The following is a 25,167-nucleotide window of genomic DNA, read 5'->3' as shown; positions in this document are numbered from 1 at the left end:
TCCTGCCTGGAGCGCTACCACTGAATTTAATGCGCAGGGGCGCTAACTTTTTCGGGGTGCTAAAATTAGCCCCGGCGCCACCAAATTTCTCCCTAAGAGTCTAAATGGGCTGGAGGAGCAGAGGGATCCAGGGATACAGATACACAAATCACTAAAAGTAGCAACACAGGTTAATAAGGCCGTTAAAAAAAAGCACTGGGCTACATTCGTAAACGAGCCTCCTGTTCCGTGCCTAGGAGCTCTGAACCATGGCAGAGAGCGGCTGGGACACTTTTCTCACACGCCTCGAGATTAACCCGCACGGCAACTTTGCTGTCAGTGAAGAGAGACAAGAAAGACCAATGTGCCGTTTGCTCCTCTCAGTGTGGCCCTGAAGGACTGTGTCCAGGCTGGAGTTCTGTTCCCACCGTACGATCCGCCCCCAGATTGCCCTTTCTGAGCTCCAGCCAGGTGATGCTAAACACTCAGGTGGGAAAGACAAAAATCTACAACAATGTGCTTAAAACAAAGTTGATTTATTTGACATCTATCCAGAATATTAAACTCCAGCCCAGTTCCCAGAGTTATTAACATCAGCAGAAACAATCCCCACCTGTCAGAATGAACATGGTTCAGTCCGGGATGTGATTAACAGCAGCAACAACAGAATCCAACTCCTGCAGTCACTTGTGAACCCGCTGGTGTCTCAGCAGGTGGGATGAGCGAGTGAATCCCTTCCCACACAGAGAGCAGCTGAACGGCCTCTCCCCAGTGTGAACTCGCTGGTGTCTCAGCCGGTGGGATGAATTAGTGAATCCCTTCCCACACTCAGGGCAGGTGAACGGCCTCTCCCCAGTGTGAACTCGCTGGTGTGTCAGCAGATGGGATGAGCGAGTGAATCCCTTCCTGCACTCAGAGCAGGTGAATGGCCTCTCCACAGTGTGAACTTGTTGGTGTGTCAGCAGGTTGGATGACTCAGTGAATCCCTTCCCACACTCAGAGCAGGTGAACGGCCTCTCCCCAGTGTGAGTGCGCAGGTGTATAGTGAGCTCAGATGACCGCCTGAACCCAGTCCCGCATTGAGAGCACCTGAACGGTCTCTCCCCAGTGTGAACACATTGATGGCGTATCAGTTCCCAGGAACCTTTATAGCACTTCCCACAGTCCGAGCATTTAAAAGGTCTCTCATCAGTGTGAACTTGCTGGTGTCTCAGCAGGTTGGATGAGCGAGTGAATCCCTTCCCACACACGCAGGTGAACGGCCTCTCCCCAGTGTGAACTTGCTGGTGTGTCAGCAGGGTGGATGACTGAGTGAATCCCTTCCCACACTCAGAGCAGGTGAACGGCCTCTCCCCGGTGTGAACTCGCTGGTGTGTCTGAAGCTCAGATGACTGAGTGAATCCCTTCCCACACTCAGAGCACGTGAACGGCCTCTCCCCAGTGTGAACTCGGTGGTGTGTCAGCAGGTGGGATGACTGAGTGAATCCCTTCCCACACTCAGAGCAGGTGAACGGCCTCTGCCCGGTGTGAACACGCTGGTGTCTCAGTAGGTTGGATGAATTGGTGAATCCCTTCCCACACACGGAGCAGGTGAACGGCCTCTCCCCAGTGTGAGTGCGCTGGTGTCCCGATAGGTCAGATGACTGAGTGAATCCCTTCTCACACATGGGGCAGGTGAACGGTCTCTCCCCAGTGTGAACACGCTGGTGTATCAGCAGGTTGGATGACTGAGTGAATCCCTTCTCACACACGGGGCAGGTGAACGGTCTCTCCCCAGTGTGAACCCGCTGGTGTATCAGCAGGTTGGATGAATTAGTGAATCCCTTCCCACACTCAGAGCAGGTGAACGGCCTCTCCCCGGTGTGAACGGTGCTTTTTGCTTCCATATTCAAAGGCCGATGATATTCAGTTCCTGATGAATCGAGTGACTGTCAGATCTTGACGTGATGTTTGGTTTGAGTTTCCCGTCTGCAAATCCTTCCCTTCTAATACCCTGTAAAATAAATTTAAAACAGGAAGCGTGAGAGAGAACCCACTAAAGAGGCAGGTTGTGAAATTGAGCTCAACGAAGCTGGTTATTTGTGGGGCCGGCACTAGAAAAAAGTGACCATGAAAGCTGCGGGATTGTCATAAAATCCCACAGGTTCACTAATGTCCCTCAGTGAAGGGAATCTGCCACCTGGTCTGGGACTCTGGCCTCTATGGGAAGAGAGAGAGAGAGGTGGGAGTGGGAGGGGGCAAAGGAGATGGACTTTATACATCTGCAACTCGACCAGAACTTTGACAGAACCTCCAAAACCTGCAACCTCCAGCACCTAGAAGGACAAAGGCAGAAGGTGCATGGGAGCACCATCATCTCCAAGTTCTCCCAGTCACACACCATCCTGACTTGGACATATATCGCCGTTGCACATCATCACTGGGTGAAAATCCTGGAACTCCTTACACAACAGCATTGTGGGAGTACCTTCACCACACGGACTGCAGCGGTTCAAGAAGGCGGCCCACCATCACCTTCTCAAAGGGAAGATGGGGATTGGCAACATATTCTGGTCTTGCGAGCGACGCACACATCCCAAGAATGAATTAAAACAAATCTGTATATGTAAAATGGATTAAAAGCCTCTACAGAAATACTTGTTCCTAAAACAATATTCTTTTACATTGTAGGGACAGTGTCTGTGTAACAACCTAATCTCCCCCAGAATCCACCTCCCTTGACTGTCACACATTGGAAATTGGTGGGTCCTCCTGGACTCAGAAGTACTGGGGGTTAAACCCAGCAGCTTCTCCTCCATCTCCACTCCAGCTCAAACTGAAGCAACAAAAAGACCTACACAGGCGGCCAGGGACCTACCTTCCGTCAGCCTGCAATAAAACTCTTCCTGACAGCCGCTGACTAATGGCGGCCGCAGCATCCACAATTCACCGCGCCCCAGAAACCGCTCTATCCACTGATTTACCCGCTGAGAGTACGCATGCTCCCCGGGGCCGCGGGCCATTCTGGGATCCTGGCTCCTGTCCTTTGCCCCAAGTCGGACTTGGTGGAACCGGCTGAAAAAACCGGGAAGCGGCGGCTCGGATGGGGGAGGCGCTGCACCCTGGGTTTCCTGGTGCCAGGGCCCTGGCCGCACGTCCACCGGGCCCGGCCGCTCTGATTCTGATTGAGTTTTTTGATGAGGAAACAGAGAGGGTTAATGAGGGCAATGCGGTTAACATGTTGTACATGGATTTCCAAAAGGCGTTCGACAAGTGCCACATAATAGGCTTGCCAGCAAAGTTGAAGCCCATGGAATAAAAGGGACAGTGGCAGCATGGATACGGAATTGGCAAAGTGACAGGAAACAGAGTAGTGCTGAACGGTTGTTTTTCAGACTGGAGGAAGGTATACAGTGGTGTTCCCCAGGGGTCGGTACTAGGACCACTGCTTTTCTTGATTGATATATATATGACTTAGACTTGGGTGTACAGGGCACAGTTTCAAAATATGCAGATGACACAAAACTTGGAAGTATAGTGAACAGTGAGGAGGATAGTGATAGACTTCAAGAGGACATAGACATGCTGGTGGAATGGGCGGACACATTGGCGATGAAGTTTAACGCAGAAAAGTGCGAACTGATATATTTTGGTAGGAAGAATGAGGAGAGGCAATATAAACTAAAGGGTACAATTCTAAAATGTGTGCATGAACAGAGAGACCTGGGGGTATGTGTGCACAAATCATTGAAGGTGGCAGGGCAGGTTGAGAAAGCAGTTAAAAAAGCGTGCGGGATCCTGGGCTTCATAAATAGAGGCATAGAGTCGAAAAGCAAGGAGGTTATGATGAACCTTTATAAAACACTGGTTTGGCCTCAACTGGAGTATTGTGTCCAATTCTGGGCACCGCATTTTAGGAAGGATGTGAAGGCCTCAGAGAGGGTGCAGAAAAGATTTACAAGAATGGTTCCAGGGATGAGGGACTTCAGTTCGGTGGATAGACTGGAGAAGCTGAGGTTGTTCTCCTTAGAGCAGAGAAGGTTGAGATGAGATTTGATAGAGGTGTTCAAAATCACAAGGGTTCTGGACAGAGTAGATAGAAACTGTTCCCATTGGCGGAAGGGTCGACAACCAGAGGACACAGATTTAAGGTGATTGGCAGAAGAACCAAAGGCGACATGAGGAAAAACTTTTTTACTCAGCGAGTGGTTAGGATCTGGAATGCACTGCCTGAAAGGGTAGTGGAGGCAGATTCAATCACGGCTTTCAAAAGGGAATTGGATAAGTACCTGAAGTAAAGGAATTTGCCGAGTTACGGGGAGTGGGACGAGCTGAAGTGGTCTTGCAGAGAGCCGGCACGGGCTCGATGGGCTGAATGGCCTCTTTCTGTGCTGTAACCATTCTGATTCTATAAAATATTAGAAAGTTTGTTCTACAGAAGCACGGGGTTTATCTGCTTTTATTGATGAATTTAAAAAGTCTCTATTAAAACCTGAGTCAGTGTGTTGTGAGCCAAGGAGCCTTGTGTCCAATGCAGGGAATAAAGGCCCACAGCTTCCCCTGGCCCCGGGCCCTGAACAAGGGACTGGAGAAACTCGCTGCCCTGCGGATCAGACAATCAGCCGGTGCTAGTCCCGCCCCTCGGGCTCCCCGATTAGTTGGAGGACCCGCCGCCGGCTCGCTTCTCCAGCCCCGTCCCGCTCGCTCCCTATTGGTCGGAAGCTCCCGTCAATCAGGCCCGGGTCACGTGTCCCCGAGGAGATCACGTGCTCCGTCCAACTGCCGCCACTCGGCCTCTCAGGTTTTTCTATTTCTCTTTATTCTCTCCCGATCCACCACTTCCCCCCGACCCCGCGCGATTCTCCACCCAATCGGAGCGGAGAAAACTCACTTTGCGTCACTGATCGCGACTCTGGAACCGACACCAAGGCCTTTCCCGGAATGGCCCGCGCCGACTCCGTCCGGCAGGATCCAAGTGCGCAGGCGCAGCTCTGAGTGGGGGAGGGGGTTGGTCTCCTCTGGGTATGCGCGGTTATTACCCTTGGTGACCGGGAGGGGTCGCTGTGCCGGACTCGGCCCAAACCGCCGCTCCGTGTGCGCATGCGCAGACTATCGTCTGTCAATCAACCATCAGCCAGAAGAGGTCGCTGGTGAGACCAGTGAAGAAAGAAACACTTGCATTTCTATGGCGCCTTTCACCACCACTGAACGCCCCAAAGTGCTTTACAGCCAATGAAGTACTTTTGAAGTGCAGTCACTGTTGTAATGTAGGAAATGCGGCAGTCAAATAGCGCACAGCAAGCTCCCACAAACAGCAATGTGATGATGGCCAGAAAATCTATCTTATTGTTAACTCTGTTTCTCTCTCTATGGATGTTGCCTGGCCTGCTGAGTGTTTCCAGCATTTCCTGTTGTTATTTCAGATTTTCAGCATCCGCAGTATTTTGCTATTATCCTTTTGTTACATTGATTGAGGGATAAACATTGGCTCGGACACCGGGGATATTTCCCCTGCTCTTTCCCACATTACAACAGTGACTACACCTCAAAAGTACTCCATTGGCTGTAAAGCACTTCAAGACATCTGCTGGTCATGAAAGCACTATATAAATGCAAGTCTTTCTTTCTCAAAATAGTGTCATGGGATCTTTTACATCCACCTGAGAGAGCAGACAGGGCCTCACTTTAATGTCTCATCTGAAAGACGCCACCTCTGACAGTGCCTCAGTACTGCACTGGAGTGTTCGCCTGAATTTTTGTGCTCAAGTCTCTGGAGTGGGACTTGAACCCACAACCTTATGCCTCAGAGGTAAGAGTGCTACCATAGAGTCATAGATTTATACAGCACAGAAAGGGGCCCTTCAGCCCATCGTGTCCGCGCCGGCCATCAAGCCGTCTATTCTAATCCCATTTTCCAGCACTTGGTCCGTAGCCTTGTATGCTATGGCGTATCAAGTGCTCATCTAAATGCTTCTTGAATGTTGTGAGGGTTCCTGCCTCTACCACCCTTTCAGGCAGTGAGTTCCAGATTCCAACCACCCTCTGGGTGAAAAAGTTTTTCCTCCGATCCCCTCTAAACCTCCTGCCCCTTACCTTGAAACTATGCCCCCTGGTTATTGACCCCTCTACTAAGGGGAAAAGTTCCTTTCTATCTACCCTATCTATGCCCCTCATAATTTTGTACACCTCAATCAGGTCCCCCCTCAGCCTTCTCTGCTCTAAGGAAAACAACCCCAGCCTGTCCAGTCTCTCTTCATAGCTGAAGTGCTCCAGCCCAGGTAACACCCTGGTGAATCTCCTCTGCGCCCTCTCCAATGCAATCACATCCTTCCTATAGTGTGGCAACCAGAACTGCACACAGTATTCCAGCTGTGGCCTAACTAGCGTTTTGTACAGCTCCATCATAACCTCCCTGCTCTTGCCTTCATTAGCCGAGGCATAGAATATAAGTATCCCATATGCCTTCTTAACCACCCTATCTAGCTGTCCTGCTGCCCTCAGGGATCTATGTACATGTACACCAAGGTCCCTCTGATCCTCTGTCCTTCCTAGGGTCCTACCATTCATTGTATATTCCCTTGTTAGTCCTCCCAAAATGCATCTCCTCACACTTTTCAGGGTTAAACTCCATTTGCCACACTGCTGCCCATCTAACCAACCCGTCTATATTCTCCTGTAGCCTGAGGCTTCCCTCCTCGCTATTTACCATTCCACCAATTTTTGTGTCATTTGCGAACTTACTGATCATACCTCCTACATTCATATCTTAATCATTAATGTACACTACAAACAGCAAAGGACCCAGACCCTGTGGTACACCAGTGGACACAGGCTTCCAGTCACGAAAACAACCTTCAACCATCACCCTCTGCCTCCTGCCACTAAGCCAATTTTGGATCCAATGTGCCAAATTGCCCTGGATCCCATGGGCTTTTACCTTCTTGACCAGTCTCCCTTGTGGGACTTTGTCAAAAGCCTTACTAAAGTCCATGTAGACCACATCAACTGGACTGCCCTCATCCACACACCTAGTCGCCCCCATCGAAAAATTCAGTCAAATTGGTTAGACATGATCTCCCCCTGACAAAGCCATGCTGACTATCCTTGATTAATCCTTGCCTCTCCAAGTGGAGACTAATTCTGTCCCTCAGAAGTTTTTCCAATAATTTCCCTACCACTGATGTTAGGCTCACTGGCCTGTAATTCCCTGGTTTATCCCTACTACTACCCTTCTTGAATAATGGTACTACGTTAGCTGTTCTCCAGTCCTCTGGCACCTCCCCTGTGGTCAGAGAGGTTCTGAAAATTTGTGTCAGAGCCCCTGCAATCTCCTCCCTTGCCTCACACAGCAGGCTGGGATATATCTCATCTGGGCCTGGGGGTTTATCCACTTTTAAGCCCGCTAAAACCACTAGTACCTCCTCCCTCTCAATACTAATTTGTTCAAGTATATCACAATCCCCCTGCCTGATTTCTATGCCTGCATCGTCCTTCTCCATAGTGAACACAGATGCAAAATATTAATTTAAAACCTCACCTACATCTTCTGGCTCTACACACAGATTGCCACTTTGGTCCCTAATGGGCTCTACTCTTTCCCCGGTTATCCTCTTGCCCTTAATATACTGATAAAACACCTTGCGATTTTCCTTTATTTTGCCTGCCAGTGTTTTTTCATGACCCCTCTTCGTTCTCCTAATTTCTTTTTTAAGTACCCCCCTGCACTTTCTATGCTCCTCTAGGACTTCCACTGTTTTTAGTCCTTTGTATCTGCCAAAAGCCTTCCTTTTTTTCCGAAACCATTCTTGTATGTCCCTCGACATCCAGGGTTCCCTGGGCTTGTTGGTCCCACCCTTGACCTTTACGGGAACATGTTGGCGTTGTACTCTCCCTATTTCCTTTCTGAAAGTCTCCCACTGCTCTGATGTGGATTTTCCTACAAGTAGCTGATCCCAGTCCACTTTGGCCAGATCCTGCCTTATCATATTAAAATCGGCCTTCCCCCAATTTAGAACCTTTATTTCCGGTCCATCTTTGTCCTTTTCCATAACTACTTTAAATCTCACCAAATTATGGTCACTGTCACCAAAATGCTCTCCTACTAACCCTTCTACCACTTGCCCTGCTACATTCTGTCGAATTAGGTCCAGTACTGTAATGTATGCACCTTTAAGGGGAGAACTACTTTTTACAGCTCCTGTATACTGTAAGTACCGGCAGTGACCACACCTGTATATAAACCCTGAGTAGTGATCTGTACAGTTAGTTTTAGAGTAACCCTCATTCAGTAAACACCTGTTGAATCGTTCTCTGCAGTCTTTTGTCTGATTATTGAAGGACACAACATTAAGATACACGGATCTAACAGTGGCGACGAGCAAGTTCGAACCTACCTGCAACTCCGGATCACCTCCTAGGGATTCGCTCCTGGAGAACAGTGGAAGAAGATCGAGTCCAGAAGCACGGGCTTCGACCACGGGCAACCGCCCAGTCATCCAGCGGAGATTTGAGCATCGCAGGGGAGGCTGTCGAGAGCCAGGCTTGGCTTTCCAGTCACGGTGGTCCAGCAAAACGGGCTGGCAACAGGTACTGCGCAGATACTTTCCGGACAGCGACGGGCTAGAGCCCGACCGAGCGGCACAGAAAAAGGCCGAGCAGCGTTGACGGGGGAGAGAGAGAGGGCAGAGCGCACAGGGCGCAGCCGGTGTTCAGGACCGAGCGGCGTCAACGGGGGAGAGAGGTGAGAGAGAGCAGAGCGCAGCCGGTGTTCAAGGGCCGAGCAGCGTCAACGGGGGAGAGAGGCGTGCAGGAAAACGCGCAGAGCGCAGCTGGTGTTCAAGGGACGAGCAGCGTCAATGGGGGAGAGGCGCGCGTAGGAAAACGCGAAGCGCTGCCATTGCCACGAGGACCACAGAGAGCGGCGTTGGCAGCAGCGCAGGAGCAGCGCACGAAACCCACAGGGCGTCACCATTTGCCACGAGGACCGGCGAGAGCGGCATTGGCAGCAGCGCGGGAGACGCAATTTTAAGCCGCAGCGGGGAAGAAGGGAAAGCGCGGGAGACACCATTTTAAGCTAGTCTACCCACACCCAAAAATGCCGAAGAGTGGCAGTATCACAGCGTACGACAATGAAGTCGAAGATTGGACGACATATGTCGAACGCATAGAAGTATACTGCAAGGCGAATGAAGTGCCAGGTGACAAGAAAGCGCTGGTATTGTTGAATTCAATGGGTGCAAAAACGTACGGCTTACTACGAAACCTAGTAACCCCAGAGAAGCCAGTAGAAAAGGATTTTGAAAACATAGTGTCAATCCTACAGGACCACTTAAACCCCACACCGCTGCTAATAGCAGAAAGATTTAAGTTTCACAAAAGGAACCAGCATAAAGATGAAAGTAATGCTGAGTATTTAACGGAACTCCGCAAGCTATCGAAACGCTGCCAGTTTGGAACGGGACTAGCAGATACTTTAAGGGACAAGTTTGTGTGTGGGCTTCAAAGTGAAGGAACCCAGAAATGGCTTCTATCAGAAAAGGATCTTACGCTGGACAAGGCTTTCAGCATTGCAGTATCACACGAAGCAGCAGCACGGGGCGCTGCAGAGATACAATGGAGACCGCAAGAATATGGCACAAATGAAATGTCATACGGAACAGTGAAGTGCTATCGCTGCGGCAGAACAACACACGACCATAATGATTGCTGGTTCAAGGACAAAGTGTGCAGACAGTGTGGAAAAGTAGGACACATAGCAAGAGTCTGCAGGTCGGGAAAGAAAACCAGCAGCAAGAAATCTCCACAGGAGAAGTACAAGAAGGTACATAAGGTGATGGAGAGTAGTTCAGACAAACAGAAGAGTGATACAGACTCCGGAAGCAAGGAGCTGGGTTGTCTGAAACTACATAATGTGATCAAAACGGAGGATCACCAAACTATCTGGGTCACGCTCAAGATAGCAGGAGTCCAAGTGAAAATGGAATTGGACACAGGATCAGCCATAACAGTCATAAACCGAAGGGACTACAAGCGGCTATTCTCACATATACCCTTGAGGGATACAAAGATTGTCTTGAAGACGTACACGGGGCAAAAAGTCTACCCCAAAGGAAAAATAAGGGTGAAAGTTATATATAACGGCAAGGAAACACCAAAAATGGACCTATATGTATTGCCAGATGGAGGATCACTACTACTAGGACGTGAATGGATCCGGAAGGTACAGCTAGATTGGCATTCCATACAGGCACTGACTGTGGCTGACAAAAAGGATGATGACGTCACACCTGGGCGACTGTCAAAGATCCTAACTGACGTGAAAGAAGTGTTCCAGCAAGGACTCGGAACACTAAAAGGCATGACAGCGATGATTAAAATTGAAGAAAACGCAAGCCCAAAATTTTTTAAGGCCAGACCGGTACCTTATGCGATCCGCCCAGCCGTCGAAGCAGAGCTGGAGAGTCTGGAACGTTCAGGTGTACTGTCCAAGGTAGGCTGGAGCGAGTGGGCTACACCCATTGTCCCTGTGATGAAAAAGTCATTGAGCAGCACGCCTGGGGAACCAAGAAAGGTTCGCATCCGTGGGGACTTTAAGGTAACAGTGAACCCGGTCCTTCACACCGTACAATATCCACTTCCGCGGATTGAAGATATTTTCGCCTCGCTATCTGGAGGGAAACGCTTCACTAAGATTGATCTGGCCCAGGCGTATCTGCAAATGGAGGTAGAAGAAGCATCAAAAAAATACCTCACAATCAAGAACATAAGAACATAAGAACAGAAGAAATAGGAGCAGGAGTAGGCCAATCGGCCCCTCGAGCCTGCTCCACCATTCAATAAGATCATGGCTGATCTGATCCTAACCTCAAATCTTCTATCACTCTCCATCCACCCGAGCCCATGTGATCTCCCGGGAGAGGCGAAAAACCAGATAAAAGACCCAATGGCCAATTTGGGAGAAAAAAATCTGGGAAATTCCTCTCCGACCCATCTAGGCGATCGAAACTCGTCCAGGAGATCACTCTGTCCCTATATATTCTCCAGTACTTACCTTCTGTAAAGGCGATCTCCACCCCAGCCAGGAACAGGAATAAAACCATCTCCTGAAATCTAACACAGAATTAGAACACAGTAGGAGCAGAACCAGGCTACACGGCCCCTGGGCCCACTCCACTACCCACAGGGCCATGACCATTCCAAACCTAGACTCATGTCCAATTTCCTGCCTGCTCCCCGTAACCCTTAATTCCCTTTACTTCTAGGAAACTATCTATTTCTGTTTTAAATTTATTTAATAATGTAGCTTCCACAGCTTTCTGGGGCAGCAAATTCCACAAACCTACCACCCTCTGAGTGAAGAAGTTTCTCCTCATCTCAGTTTTGAAAGAGCAGCCCCTTATTCTAAGATTATGCCCCCTAGTTCTAGTTTCACCCATCATTGGGAACATCCTCACCGCATCCACCCGATCAAGCCCCTTCACAATCTTATATGTTTCAATAAGATCGCCTCTCATTCTTCTGAACTCCAATGAGTAGAGTTCCAATCTACTCAACCTCTCCTCATATGACCATCCCCTCATCCCCGGGATTAACCGAGTGAACCTTCTTTGTACTGACTTGAGAGCAAGTATGTCTTTTCTTAAGTATGGACACCAAAACTGTATGCAGTATTCCAGGTGCGGTCTCACCAATACCTTGTACAACTGCAGCAATACCTCCCTGTTTTTATATTCTATCCCCCTAGCAATAAAAGCCAACATTCCATTGGCCTTCTTGATCACTTGCTGCACCTGCATACTAACTTTTTGAGTTTCGTGCACCAGGACCCCCAGATCCCTTTGTACTACAGTACTTTCCAGTTTCTTGCCATTAAGATAATAACTTGCTCTATGATTTTTCCTGCCAAAGTGCATAACCTCACACTTTCCAGTATTGTATTCCATCTGCCAAATCTCTGCCCACTTACTTAGCCTGTCTATGTCCCTTTGCAGGTTTTTTATGTCCTCCTCACTCACTACTTTCCGTCCCATCTTTGTATCATCTGCAAACTTTGATATGTTACACTCGGTCCCCTCCTCCAAATCGTTAATATAGATTGTAAAGAGTTGGGGACCCAGCACTGACCCCTGCGGAACACCACTAGTTACTGGTTGTCAGTCTGAGAACGAACCATTTATCCCAATTCTCTGCTTTCTGTTAGCGAGCCAATCCGCTACGCACGCCAGAATATTACCCCCAATCCCGTGATTTTTTATCTTGAGCAATAATCTTGTGTGTGGCACCTTGTCAAATGCCTTTTGGAAGTCTAAATACACTACGTCCACTGGTTCCCCTTTATCCACCCTGTATGTTACTTCCTCAAAAAACTCAAGCAAATTTGTCAAACATGACTTCCCCTTCATGAAACAATGCTGAGTTTGTCCTATTAAATTATGTTTATCCAAATGTCCCGTTACTGTCTCCTTAATAATGGACTCTAACATTTTACCAACCACAGATGTTAGGCTAACAGGTCTATAGTTTCCAGCCTTCTGCCTACTACCCTTTTTAAATAAGGGTGTTACATTAGCAGTTTTCCAATCTGCCGGGACCTTTGCTGAGTCCAGGGAGTTTTGGAAAATTATTACCAATGCATCCACAATCCCTACCGCCACTTCCCTCAAGACCCTAGGATGCAAGCCATCAGGTCCAGGGGATTTATCCGCCTTGAGTACCATTATTTTACCAAGTACCACTTCCTTAGTGGTTTTAATCGTATTTAGCTCCTCCCCCGCTAGGGCCCCCTGTTTGTCCAGTGTTGGGATATTCTTAGTGTCCTCTACCATAAAGTCTGATACAAAATAATTGTTCAGCGTTTTTGCCATCTCCATGTTTCCCACCATTAATTTCCCGGTCTCATCCTCTAAGGGACCAACATTTACTTTAGTCACCCTTTTTCTTTTTATATAACTATAGAAACTTTTGCTGTCTGTTTTTATATTTTTTGCTAATTGACTTTCATAATCTATCTTCCCTTTCTTAATCAATCTTTTAGTTATGTTTTGCTGTCTTTTAAAGACTTCCCAATCTTCTATCCTCCCACTAGATTTGGCTACCTTATATGCCCTTGTTTTTAGTCGGATACTATCCTTAATTACTTTACTTTGCCACGGATGGCTATCTTTTCTTTTACACCCTTTTTTCCTCAGTGGAATATATTTTTTTTGGAAGTTGTAAAATAACTCCTTAAATGTACACGACTGATCATGTACCGTCTTACCCTTTAATCTATTTTCCCAGTCCACTCTAATCAATTCCGCTCTCATACCTTCATAGTCTCCTTTATTCAAGCTCAGCACGCTTATTTGAGATCCAACCTTCTCACCCTCTAATTGAATATGGAATTCAACCATGTTATAGTCACTCATTCCAAGGGGATCCTTTCCTAGGACATTTTTAATTAATCCTGTCTCATTACACAGGACCAAATCTAAGGTTGCTTGCCCCCTGGTTGGTTCAGTTACATACTGCTCAAGAAACCCATCCCTAATACACTCAATGAACTCATCCTCAAGGCTGTTTTGCCCAATTTGATTTGTCCAGTTAATATGATAATTAAAATCCCCCATAATTATAGATGTTCCCTTATTGCAAGCCTCAACTATTTCCTGATTAATACTCCGTCCAACAGAGTTGCAACTGTTCGAAGGCCTATAGACTACATCCACTAGTGTTTTTTTCCCCTTATTATTCCTTATCTCCACCCAAACTGTTTCACTATCCTGCTCCTTTGACCCAATATCATTTCTCTGTATTACAGTGATTCCTTCCTTTATTAACATAGCCACCCCACCTCCCCTCCCTTCCTGCCTGTCCTTCCTGATTGTTAAATAACCTGGTATGTTTAATTCCCAGTCATGGTCACCCTGCAGCCATGTTTCTGTAATGGCCACAAGATCATACCCATATGTCGTTATTTGTGCCATTAACTCATTCATTTTGTTACGAATGGTACGTGCATTCAGATAAAGAACTTTCAAATATGTTTTGTAACACTTAGTTCCTGTTTTTTCCCCTTTTAGTACTTTACTTTTTACTCCATACCTTCTGTCCCTTCCTGACACGTTCTGTTTTTTAATTCCCCCACTGCTACCTAAGTCTATGACCTTCTTTGTTGTCATTTCTATTATTTGCTCTCTAGAAACCTCCCCCCAACTAATTAGTTTAAAGCCCTCTCTACAGCCCTAGTTATATGATTCGCCAGGACTCTAGTCCCAGCACTGGCCAAGTGGAGTCCATCCCAACGGAACAGCTCCCTCCTGTCCCAGTACTGGTGCCAGTGTCCCAAGAAGCAAAACCCATTTCACAGCAGCAATCACAGCAACCTCACAGTGCAGATAGAGGCCATTTCGGCCCATCGAGCCTGCACCGACACATATCCCACCCGATCCCCGTAACCCCTACACCAACACATATCCCACCCTATCCCCGTAACCCCACGTATTTAATCCCCCTAACACTAAGGGTCAATTTTATCATAGCCAATCAACCTAACCCGCACATCTTTGGACTGTGGGAGGAAACCGGAGCACCCGCACGCAAACATGGGGAGAATGTGCAAACTCCACACAGACAGTCACCCGAGGCCGGATTCGAACCCAGGTTCCTGGCGCTGTGAGGCAACAGTGCTAACCACTATGCCGCACCAGTCTTTGAGCCACGCACTTAACTCTTTAATTTTATTTATCCTAGCCAAATTCGCTCGTGGCTCAGGTAATAACCCAGAGACTATTACCCTTGAGGTTCTGTTTTTTAATTTGACCCCTAGCTGCTCATACTCCTTTAACAGAACCGTCTTCGTTGTCCTATCTACGTCGTTTGTACCAACATGGACCACGACAACTGGATCCTCCCCCTCCCACTCCAAGTTTCTTTCCAGCCCAGAAGAGATGTCCTTAACCCTGGCACCGGGCAGGCAACACAGCCTTCGGGACTCCCGCTCTTGACTGCAGAGAACCCTATCTATCCCCCTAATGATACTATCCCCAACCACTACAACATTTCTTTTTACTCCCTCCACTTGAATGGCCCCCTGTACCACGGTGCTGTGGCCAGGTTGCTCATCCTCCCTGCAGTCCCCGCTCCCGCCCTCACAGGGAATCAACACCCATAAAGGTCTCTACCAATACAACTGGCTGGTATTCGGGGTAGCATCAGCTCCGGCTATTTGGCAGAGGGCAATGGAACAAGTCCTGCAAGGGATCCCAGGGACCCAGTGTTATTTGGACGACATCCTGGTCATGGGCGAAAATGACAGTGATCACCTTGCCAACCTGGAGCAGGTGCTCACTAGATTGCAGGAATATGGGCTGTGAGCTAACCGCCCCAAATGCGAGTTTTTTAGAAAACAGATCTCGTATTGTGGCCACGTTATCAATAAAGAGGGGTTACATAAGAACATAAGAAATAGGAGCGGGAGTAGGCCAATCGGCCCCTCGAGCCTGCTCCGCCATTCAATAAGATCATGGCTGATCTGATCCTAACCGCCAATCTACTATCACAGAACCATCTCCTGAATCTAACAGAATTAGACACACGAAATAGGAGCAGGATCAGTCCCCAGAGAAGATTGAGGCAGTAGTCAAGGCTCCAGCACTGGAAAATGTGTCACAACTGAGGTCGTTCCTCGGGCTGGTAAACTACTACCATAAGTTCTTGCCAAATTTGTCTACAATACTACACCCACTGAACACCCTACTGCAAACTGGGGTGCCATGGAAGTGGAGTGACGAATGTAGACGAGCTTTCCAGAAGAGCAAAACACTAATCACATCGAAAGAGGTATTGGCCCATTACAACCCGGCATTACCAATTCGGTTGGCATGTGATGCGTCACCCTACGGCATTGGAGTGGTGTTGTCGCACAAATTCTCAGACGGCTCAGAGAGGCCAATAGCCTTTGCGTCACGATCACTAACCTCAGCCGAGCGTAACTATGCCCAGATTGACAGGGAAGCCCTCAGCCTAGTGTGGGGAGTGAAAAAGTTCAATCACTATCTGCATGGGCAGAAGTTCACCTTGCTGACTGACCACCAACCACTTATCTCCATCTTTAATCCAAAGAAGGGCGTTCCGGTGATGACTGCACAACGGCTACAAAGATGGTCCCTTTTTCTAGGGGCGCACCAATATGAAATCGAGTATAAGGGCACGAAACAGCATGGAAACGCTGATGGGCTATCACACCTGCCACTGCCTACTGCGGAGGAAGCACCAGCAGTGGATCCTGTCAAAATATTTCATTCGACTATAATTGAATGCTTGCCAGTAACTAACTCTAGTATAAAGAAGGAGACCCGAAATGACCTGACACTGTCTCGGGTATATGATTTGACGGTGAAGGGATGGCCAGCACATGGCGACTCACTGTTGCCAGCATTCTCATCCAGAAGAGAACAGCTGTCAGTATGCCAGGCGACCTTGATGTGTGGATCCCGAGTGGTAATTCCACCCAAGTTAAGGGAGAGCGTGCTCAATGAGCTTCACAAAGGTCATCTGGGAGGGGTAAAAGTGAAAAGCCTAGCCAGGGCTTATGTCTGGTGGCCGGGAATCGATAAACAAATCGAGGACCTGACGAAGAGCTGCTCAGGATGCCAGAAAGTCCAAAATGCACCACCACAGGCCCCTCTACACCCATGGGAGTGGCCCTCATCTCCATGGCAATGGGTGCATATTGAATTTGCTGGTCCATTCATGGACTCAATGTTTTTAATAGCCGTGGATGCGCACTCGAAATGGCCTGAGGTCATCAAAATGTCCTCCACCACCACGGAGAAAACTATTGCAGTCCTACGGACCATTTTTGCCAGGAATGGCTTGCCAGAACAGATTTGCTCCGACAATGGAACACAGTTTGTGTCCGAAGCGTTCTGGAGGTTCTTGAAAAAGAATGGGGTAAGGCATTACACATCCGCCCCGTATCATCCAGCCACAAATGGATTGGCTGAGCGGTTCGGACAAACCTTTAAGAAGGCAATAAAGGCTATGTACAATGACAACATTCTGCTGCAGCACAAGGTGGACAATTTCCTGTTTGCCTACCGGAATGCGACACATGCAGTCACCAACCAGGCCCCAGCCATGATGTTCTTTAAGCGAAGGTTAAGATCTCGCCTGGACTTGCTCAGACGAAACGTACGAAGAGATGTTGAGAGTAAGCAATTCCAGCACATCCATGAGAAGCCAACAAGGAGCTTCAATGTAGGGCAACCAGTCTTGGCCCGCGACTACCGAACAGAAAAATGGCAGCCAGGAACGATATGCACAGGGCAGGGCCCACTAATGTACACAGTGGACGTTGGGGAGAGCATCGTGAGACGCCATGCTGACCAGATCCTAGAGTCACAAGAACAAGTCAACCCCATGCCTCGCCCATACGTACCTGGTGATGAACCCGACGTACAGGTAGCATCTACCCCAGAAACAGTAGCATCGGAAGCTGATGAACCAACAGACGACAGGGGGCCAGAATCGCCTCCGCACCAAGAGCAAGACACTTGGGAAAGGCGCTATCCAGAAAGGATCAGGAAGCCTCCCCAAAGACTGCATTTATAAATAGACTATTTTCAGCTAATGTTGCATGTTAAAAGTGCTAATTGTAATTAGTTTGATATTTAATTGTTAAATGAGTGTTATGGTACTGTTAATCTAAAAGTGGAGGAATTGTAATGTATGTACCTTTAAGGGGAGAACTACTTTTTACAGCTCCTGTATACTGTAGTACCGGCAGTGACCACACCTGTATATAAACCATGACTGGTGATCTGTACAGTTAGTTTTAGAGCAACCCTCATTCAGTAAACACCTGTTGAATCGTTCTCTGCCGTCTTTTGTCTGATTATTGAAGGACACAACATTAAGATACACGGATCTAACAAGTACTGCCCCCTCTCTTGTAGGACTTTCTACATGTTGGCTGAAAAAGCTCTCCTGGATGCACTTTAAGAATTCCACACCCTCTAAGCCTTTCACACTCTGACTATCCCAGTTGATATTGGGGAGGTTGAAATCCCCAACAATTATTACCCTATTATTTCGACACTTCTCGGAGATTTGCCTACATATCTGTTCCTCAATCTCCCCCTGACTGTTTGGAGGCCAAAAGTACACTCCCAGCAAAGTGCTTGCCCCCTTTTTCTTTTTAAGTTCTACCCATATGGCCTCATTAGAGGAACCTGCTAAGGTATCATCCCTCCTTACAGCAGAAATTGACTCCTTGATTGATATTACTAACCTGATTTTTGGTCAACTCTTGGAGTATTCACGTTTAATAAATCTGCGGGAGAAGGAGTCGCTTCACTTGTACTGGTGCCTGGGGCCTGATCACCTTCCCCAGGAGCAAGGCCTTGACGCTGACTTTGTTCACTTGTACTGGTTCCTGGGGCCTGATCACCTTCCCCAGGAGCAAGGCCTTGACGCTGACTTTGTTCACTTGTACTGGTTCCTGGGGTCTGATCACCTTCCTCAGGAGCAGGGCCTTGATTCTGGGGGTGTTCTGTTGCACCGCTTGGTGTACTTGAGAAGAGCCCCATCAGGGCGAGTGCGGTAGGGTCAGGGGGTGAGTGCGGGAGGGTCAGGGGGTGAGTGCGGGAGGGTCAGGGGGCGAGTGCGGAAGGGTCAGGGGGCGAGAGCGGGAGGGTCAGGGGGCGAGTGCGGGAAGGTCAGGGGGCAAGTGCGGGAGGGTCAGGGGGCGAGTGCGGGAGCATCCATCTCCAGGGCCAGTGTGTATCTGAGTCAATGGGACTCACTGTGACCTTTCTCCCCAGTCCATCTCCAGGATCAGTGTGTATCTGAGTCAATGGGACCCTCTCTGACCTTTCTCCCCAGTCCAGCTCCAGGACCAGTGTGTATCTGAGTCAATGGGACTCTCTCTGACCTTTCTCCCCAGTCCATCTCCAGGACCAGTGTGTATCTGAGTCAATGGGACTCTCTCTGACCATTCTCCCCAGTCCATCTCCAGGACCAGTGTGTATCTGACTCAATGAGATTCTCTGACCATCCTCCCCAGTCCATCTACAGGACCAGTGTGTATCTGAGTAAATGGGAATCTCTCTGACCGTTCTCCCCAGTCCATCTCCAGGACCAGTGTGTATCTGGGTCAATGGGACTCTCTCTGACCTTTCTCCCCAGTCCAACTCCAGAACCAGTGTGTATCTGACTCAATGAGACTTTCTGACCATCCTCCCCAGTCCATCTACAGGACCAGTGCATATCTGAGTCAATGGGACTCCCTCTGACCTATCTCCCCAGTCCATCTCCAGGACCAGTGTGTATCTGGGTCAATGGGACTCTCTCTGACCTTTCGCCCCAGTCCATCTCCAGGACCAGTGTGTATCTGAGTCAATGGGACTCTCTCTGACCTTTCTCCCCAGTCCATTTCCAGGACCAGTGCGTATCTGAGACAATGGGACTCTCTCTGACCTTTCTCCCCAGTCCATCTCCAGGACCAGTGTGTATCTGAGTCAATGGGACTCTCTCTGACCTTTCTCCCCAGTCCATCTCCAGGACCAGTGTGTATCTGAGTCAATGGGACTCTCTCAGCTTTCTCCCCAGTCCATCTCCAGGACCAGTGTGTATCTGAGTCAATGGGACTCTGACCTCTCTCCCCAGTCGATCTCCAGGACCAGTGTGTATCTGAGTCAATGGAACTCTCTCTGAACTTTCTCCCCAGTCTATCTCCAGGACCAGTCTCTATCTGTGTCAATGGGACTCTCTCTGAACTTTCTCCCCAGTCCATCTCCAGGACCAGTGTGTATCTGAGTCAATGGGACTCTCTCTGACCTATCTCCCCAGTCCATCTCCAGGACCAGTGTATATCTGAGTCAATGGGACTCTCTCTCACCTTTCTCCCCAGTCCATCTCCAGGACCAGTGTGTATCTGAGTCAATGGAACTCTCTCTGACCTTTCTCCCAGGTCCATCTCTAGGACCAGTGTGTATCTGAGTCAATGGGACTCTCTCTGACCTTTCTCCCCAGTCTATCTCCAGGACCAGTGTGTATCTGAGTCAATGGGACTCTCTCTGAACTTTCTCCCCAGTCTATCTCCAGGACCAGTGTGTATCTGAGTCAATGGGACTCTCTCTGAACTTTCTCCCCAGTCCATCTCCAGGACCAGTCTCTATCTGTGTCAATGGGACTCCCTCTGACCTTTCTCCCCGGTCCATCTCCAGGACCAGTGTGTATCTAAGTCAATGGGACTCTCTCTGACCTTTCTCCCCAGTCCACCTGCAGGACCAGTGTGTATCTGAGTCAATGGGACTCTCTCTGACCTTTCTCCCCAGTCCATCTCCAGGACCAGTGTGTATCTGAGTCAATAGGACTCTCTCACCTTTCTCGCCAGTCTATCTCCAGGACCAGTGTGTATCTGAGTCAATGGGACTCTCTCTGACCTTTCTCCCCAGTCCATCTCCAGGACCAGTGTGTATCTGAGTCAATGGGACTCTCTCTGACCTTTCTCCCCAGTCCATCTCCAGGACCAGTGTGTATCTGAGTCAATGGGACTCTCTCTCACCTTTCTCGCCAGTCCATCTCCAGGACCAGTGTGTATCTGAGTCAATGGGACTCTCTCTGACCTTTCTCCCCAGTCCATCTCCAGGACCAGTGTGTATCTGAGTCAATGGGACTCTCTCTGACCTATCTCCGCGGTCCATCTCCAGGACCAGTGTGTATCTGAGTGAATGGGACTCTCTCTGACCTTTCTCCCCAGTCCATCTCCAGGACCAGTGTGTATCTGAGTCAATGGGATTCTCTCTGACCTTTCTCCCCAGTCCACCTGCAGGACCAGTGTGTATCTGAGTCAATGGGACTCTCTCTGACCTTTCTCCCCAGTCTATCTCCAGGACCAGTGTGTATCTGAGTCAATGGGACTCTCTCTGACCTTTCTCCCCAGTCCATCTCCAGGACCAGTGTGTATCGGAGTCAATGAGACTCTCTCTGACCTTTCTCCCCAGTCCATCTCCAGGACCAGTGTGTATCTGAGTCAATGGGACTCTCTCTGACCTTTCTCACCAGTCCATCTCCAGGACCAGTGTGTATCTGAGTCAATGGGACTCTCTCTGACCTTTCTCCCCAGTCCATCTCCAGGACCAGTGTGTATCGGAGTCAATGGGACTCTCTCTGACCTTTCTCACCAGTCCATCTCCAGGACCAGTGTGTATCTGAGTCAATGGCACTCTCTCTGACCTTTCTCCCCGGTCCATCTCCAGGACCAGTGTGTATCTGAGTCAATGGGACTCTCTGACCTTTCTCCCCAGTCCATCTCCAGGACCAGTGTGTATCTGAGTCAATGGGACTCTCTCTGACCTTTCTCCCCAGTCCATCTCCAAGACCAGTGTGTATCTGAGTCAATGGGACTCTCTCTGACCTTTCTCCCCAGTCTATCTCCAGGACCAGTGTGTATGAGTCAATGGGACTCTCTCTGACCTTTCTCCCCGGTCCATCTCCAGGACCAGTGTGTATCTGAGTCAATGGGACTCTCTCTGACCTTTCTCCCCAGTCCATCTCCAGGACCAGTGTGTATCCGAGTCAATGGGACTCTCTCTGACCTTTCTCCCCAGTCCATCTCCAGGACCAGTGTGTATCTGAGTCAATGGGACTCTCTCTGACTTTTCTCCCCAGTCCATCTCCAGGACCAGTGTGTATCTGAGTCAATGGGACTCTCTCTGACCTTTCTCCCCAGTCCATCTCCAGGACCAGTGTGTATCCGAGTCAATGGGACTCTCTCTGACCTTTCTCCCCAGTCCATCTCCAGGACCAGTGAGTATCTGAGTCAATGGGACTCTCTCTGACCTTTCTCCCCAGTCCATCTCCAGGACCAGTGTGTATCGGAGTCAATGGGACTCTCTCTGACCTTTCTCCCCAGTCCATCTCCAGGACCAGTGTGTATCCGAGTCAATGGGACTCTCTCTGACCTTTCTCCCCAGTCCATCTCCAGGACCAGTGAGTATCTGAGTCAATGGGACTCTCTCTGACCTTTCTCCCCAGTCCATCTCCAGGACCAGTGTGTATCGGAGTCAATGGGACTCTCTCTGACCTTTCTCCCCAGTCCATCTCCAGGACCAGTGTGTATCCGAGTCAATGGGACTCTCTCTGACCTTTCTCCCCAGTCCATCTCCAGGACCAGTGAGTATCTGAGTCAATGGGACTCTCTCTGACCTTTCTCCCCAGTCCATCTCCAGGACCAGTGTGTATCTGAGTCAATGGGACTCTCCCTGACCTTTCTCCCCAGTCCATCTCCAGGACCAGTGTGTATCTGAGTCAATGGTACTCTCTCTGACCTTTCTCCCCAGTCCATCTCCAGGACCAGTGTGTATCTGAGTCAATGGGACTCTCTCTGACCTTTCTCCCCAGTCCATCTCCAGGACCAGTGTGCATCTGAGTCAATGGGACTCTCTCTGACCTTTCTCCCCAGTCCATCTCCAGGACCAGTGTGTATCTGAGTGAATGGGACTCTCTCTGACCTTTCTCCCCAGTCCATCTCCAGGACCAGTGTGTATCTGAGTGAATGGGATCCTCTCTGACCTTTCTCCCCAGTCCATCTCCAGGACCAGTGTGTACTTGAGTCAACGAGACTCTGTCTGACCTTTCTCCCCAGTCCATCTCCAGGACCAGTGTGTATCGGAGTCAATGGGACTCCCTCTGACCATTCTCCCCAGTCTATGTCCAGGACCAGTGTGTATCTGAGTCAATGGGACTCTCTCTGACCTCTCTCCCCAGTCTATCTCCAGGACCAGTGTGTATCTGAGTCAATGCGACTTTCTCCGCAGTCCATCTCCAGGACCAGTGTGTATGAGTTAATGGGACTCTCTCTGACCTTTCTCCCCAGTCCATCTCCAGGACCAGTGTGTATCTCAGTCAATGGGACTCTCTCTGACCTTTCTCCCCAGTCCATCTCCAGGACCAGTGTGTATCTGAGTCAATGGGACTCTCTCTTACCTTTCTCCCCGTTCCATCTCCAGGTCCAGTGTGTATCTGAGTCAATGGGACTCTCTCTGACCTTTCTCCCCAGTCTATATCCGGGACCAGTGTGTATCTGAGTCAATGGGACTTTCTCTTACCTTGCTCCACAGTCGATCTCTGGAAGCTCTTTGAATCGGAAGGGTTCTCTCTGGTTGGTGCTCACAATCCTGTGTTGGTTCAGCTGCTGTCGTTCCTCAGTCTACAATCCCTGTTTACTCTCAGCTGAGCACCTTCCTCAATCACACCATCATTCACCGGGAGATCTAATTGTGGCAGAGCAGCAAATAAGAACAATATTGAAAGCGTGAAATAATGTAATGTAGTCTTTTAATCTGCTTACTAATAATTCAATTTGAAGGCCGAGTATTTGTTTGATTTTGTGCCTTTCCTCAGATCCCCAGTTGCGAGGCTGTGTGTTTAGTTTGGAGATTCTCCTGACAGTAAATTTTCGGCCTCCTGAGACTCCCCCATTCTCACTGCTCTGGGCGGAAATGCGCCATTTTCTGTGCGAGTTACTGACCGGAGCGGTGACCTAAACTCGGGGCTGAGCAGCCGCTGTCGGGCCGAGATCCCTCAGTCACAGAGCGGGCCCTGTAACCCAGGCAACCAGCCTGTTTCTCAGCGGCTAGCGCCGCTCGGCCCAGCACACAGCAAACCCAGGTTCAGCAGGGGAGCGGCACTGCGCCTGCGCCGGAGGGCAGGGGAGCGGCACTGCGCCTGCGCGGGAGGGCAGGGGAGCGGCACTGCGCCTGCGCCGGAAGGCAGGGGAGCGGCACTGCGCCTGCGCGGGATGGCAGGCGAGCGGCACTGCGCCTGCGCCGGAGGGCAGGGGAGGGGCACTGCGCCTGCGCGGGAGGGCAGGGGAGCGGCACTGCGCCTGCGCCGGAGGGCAGGGGAGCGGCACTGCGCCTGCGCGGGACGGCAGGCGAGCGGCACTGCGCCTGCGCCGGAGGGCAGGGGATCTGCAGTGCGCCTGCGCCGGAGGGAGGGCAAGGGAGCGGCACTGCGCCTGCGCGGAAGGGCAAGGGAGCGGCACTGCGCATGCGCGGAAGGGCGAGGGAGCGGCACTGCGCCTGCGCGGGAGGTAGAGCAAGGGAGCACCACTGCGCCTGCGCGGGAGCGAGAAAGGGAGCGACACTGCGCCTGCGCGCTAGCGAGTAAGGGAGCGGCACTGCGCCTACGCCGGAGTGCACGGGAGCGGCAGTGCGCCTGCGCCGGAGAGAGAGAGAAAAGGAGCGGCACTGCGCCTGCGCGGGAGAGGGCAAAGGCGCGTCACTGCGCCTGCGCGGGAGAGTGTAAGGGAGCGGCACTGCGCCTGCGCGGGAGAGAGTAAGGGTGCGGCACTGCGCCTGCGCTGGAGAGAGTAAGGGAGCGGCACTGCGCCTGCGCTGGAGAGAGTAGGGGAGCAGCACTGCGCCTGCGCGGCAGGTTGATGTCGCACGAACGCATCACTGTCGCTCCCAGTGGTGGGAGGACTACATCGCAACATATTGTCAGGAGGCGGCGATTCAGCCCCTCCAGCCTGTTCCACCAGCCAATTCCATTCACTCCAGCTGATTTCAAGAAAGGGCTGAGCATACTGGATACAACAAGCACCCGACAACACCCTGGACTAGCCGCGCCTCTAGCCAAGCTATTCCAGTACAGCTACAACACTGATATCGACCCGACAATGTGGAAAATTGCCCAGGTATGTCCTGTCCACAAAAAGCAGGACAAATCCAACCTGGCCAATTACCGCCCCATCAGTCGACCCGCAATTATCAGCAAAGTGATGGAAGGTCTCATCGACAGTGCTATCAAGCAGCACTGACTCACCAATAACCTGCTCAATGATGCCCAGTTTGGGTTCCGCCAAGACCATTTGGCTCCCAACCTCATTACAGTCTTGGTCCAAATATGGACAAAGGAGCTGAATACCAGAGGTGAGGGGAGGTGAGAGTGACTGCCCTCGGCATCAAGGCTGCATTTGACCAACTGTGGCATCAAGGAGCCCTAGTAAAACTGAAGTCAATGGGAATCGGGGGGGGGAACCTCCACTGGCTGGAGTCTTACCTAGCACAAAGGAAGATGGCTGTGGTGATTGAAGGTCAATCATCTCAGCCCCAGGACATTGCTGCAGGAGTTCCTCAGGGCCGTGACCTAGACCCAACCATCTTCAGCTGCTTCATCAACGACCTTCCCTCCAACATGAGGTCAGAAATGGGGATGTTC

At 50.0% G+C, this 25,167-nt stretch overlaps 1 protein-coding gene across 1 annotated transcript; it reads right to left on the bottom strand.

Moving 5' to 3' along the window:
* Positions 1-496: 496 nt before the first annotated feature.
* Positions 497-23,653, bottom strand: LOC147087341 (uncharacterized). Its single transcript, XM_085977960.1, has 3 exons — positions 23,294-23,653; positions 23,052-23,216; positions 497-1,972 (listed from the first exon to the last, which is right to left on the bottom strand). Exon 3 carries the CDS (start codon positions 1,863-1,865, stop codon positions 663-665), a length of 1,203 nt encoding a protein of 400 aa, XP_085834086.1. The 5' UTR covers positions 1,866-1,972; positions 23,052-23,216; positions 23,294-23,653; the 3' UTR covers positions 497-662.
* Between the last annotated feature and the right edge of the window lie 1,514 nt (positions 23,654-25,167).

This window comes from Somniosus microcephalus, unplaced genomic scaffold (assembly GCF_052327205.1).
Source record: "Somniosus microcephalus isolate GS21.2 unplaced genomic scaffold, FLI_Smic_1.0 unresolved_chr5, whole genome shotgun sequence".
Classification (NCBI taxonomy): domain Eukaryota; kingdom Metazoa; phylum Chordata; class Chondrichthyes; order Squaliformes; family Somniosidae; genus Somniosus; species Somniosus microcephalus.
This window is presented reverse-complemented; position numbering and strand designations above follow the sequence as displayed.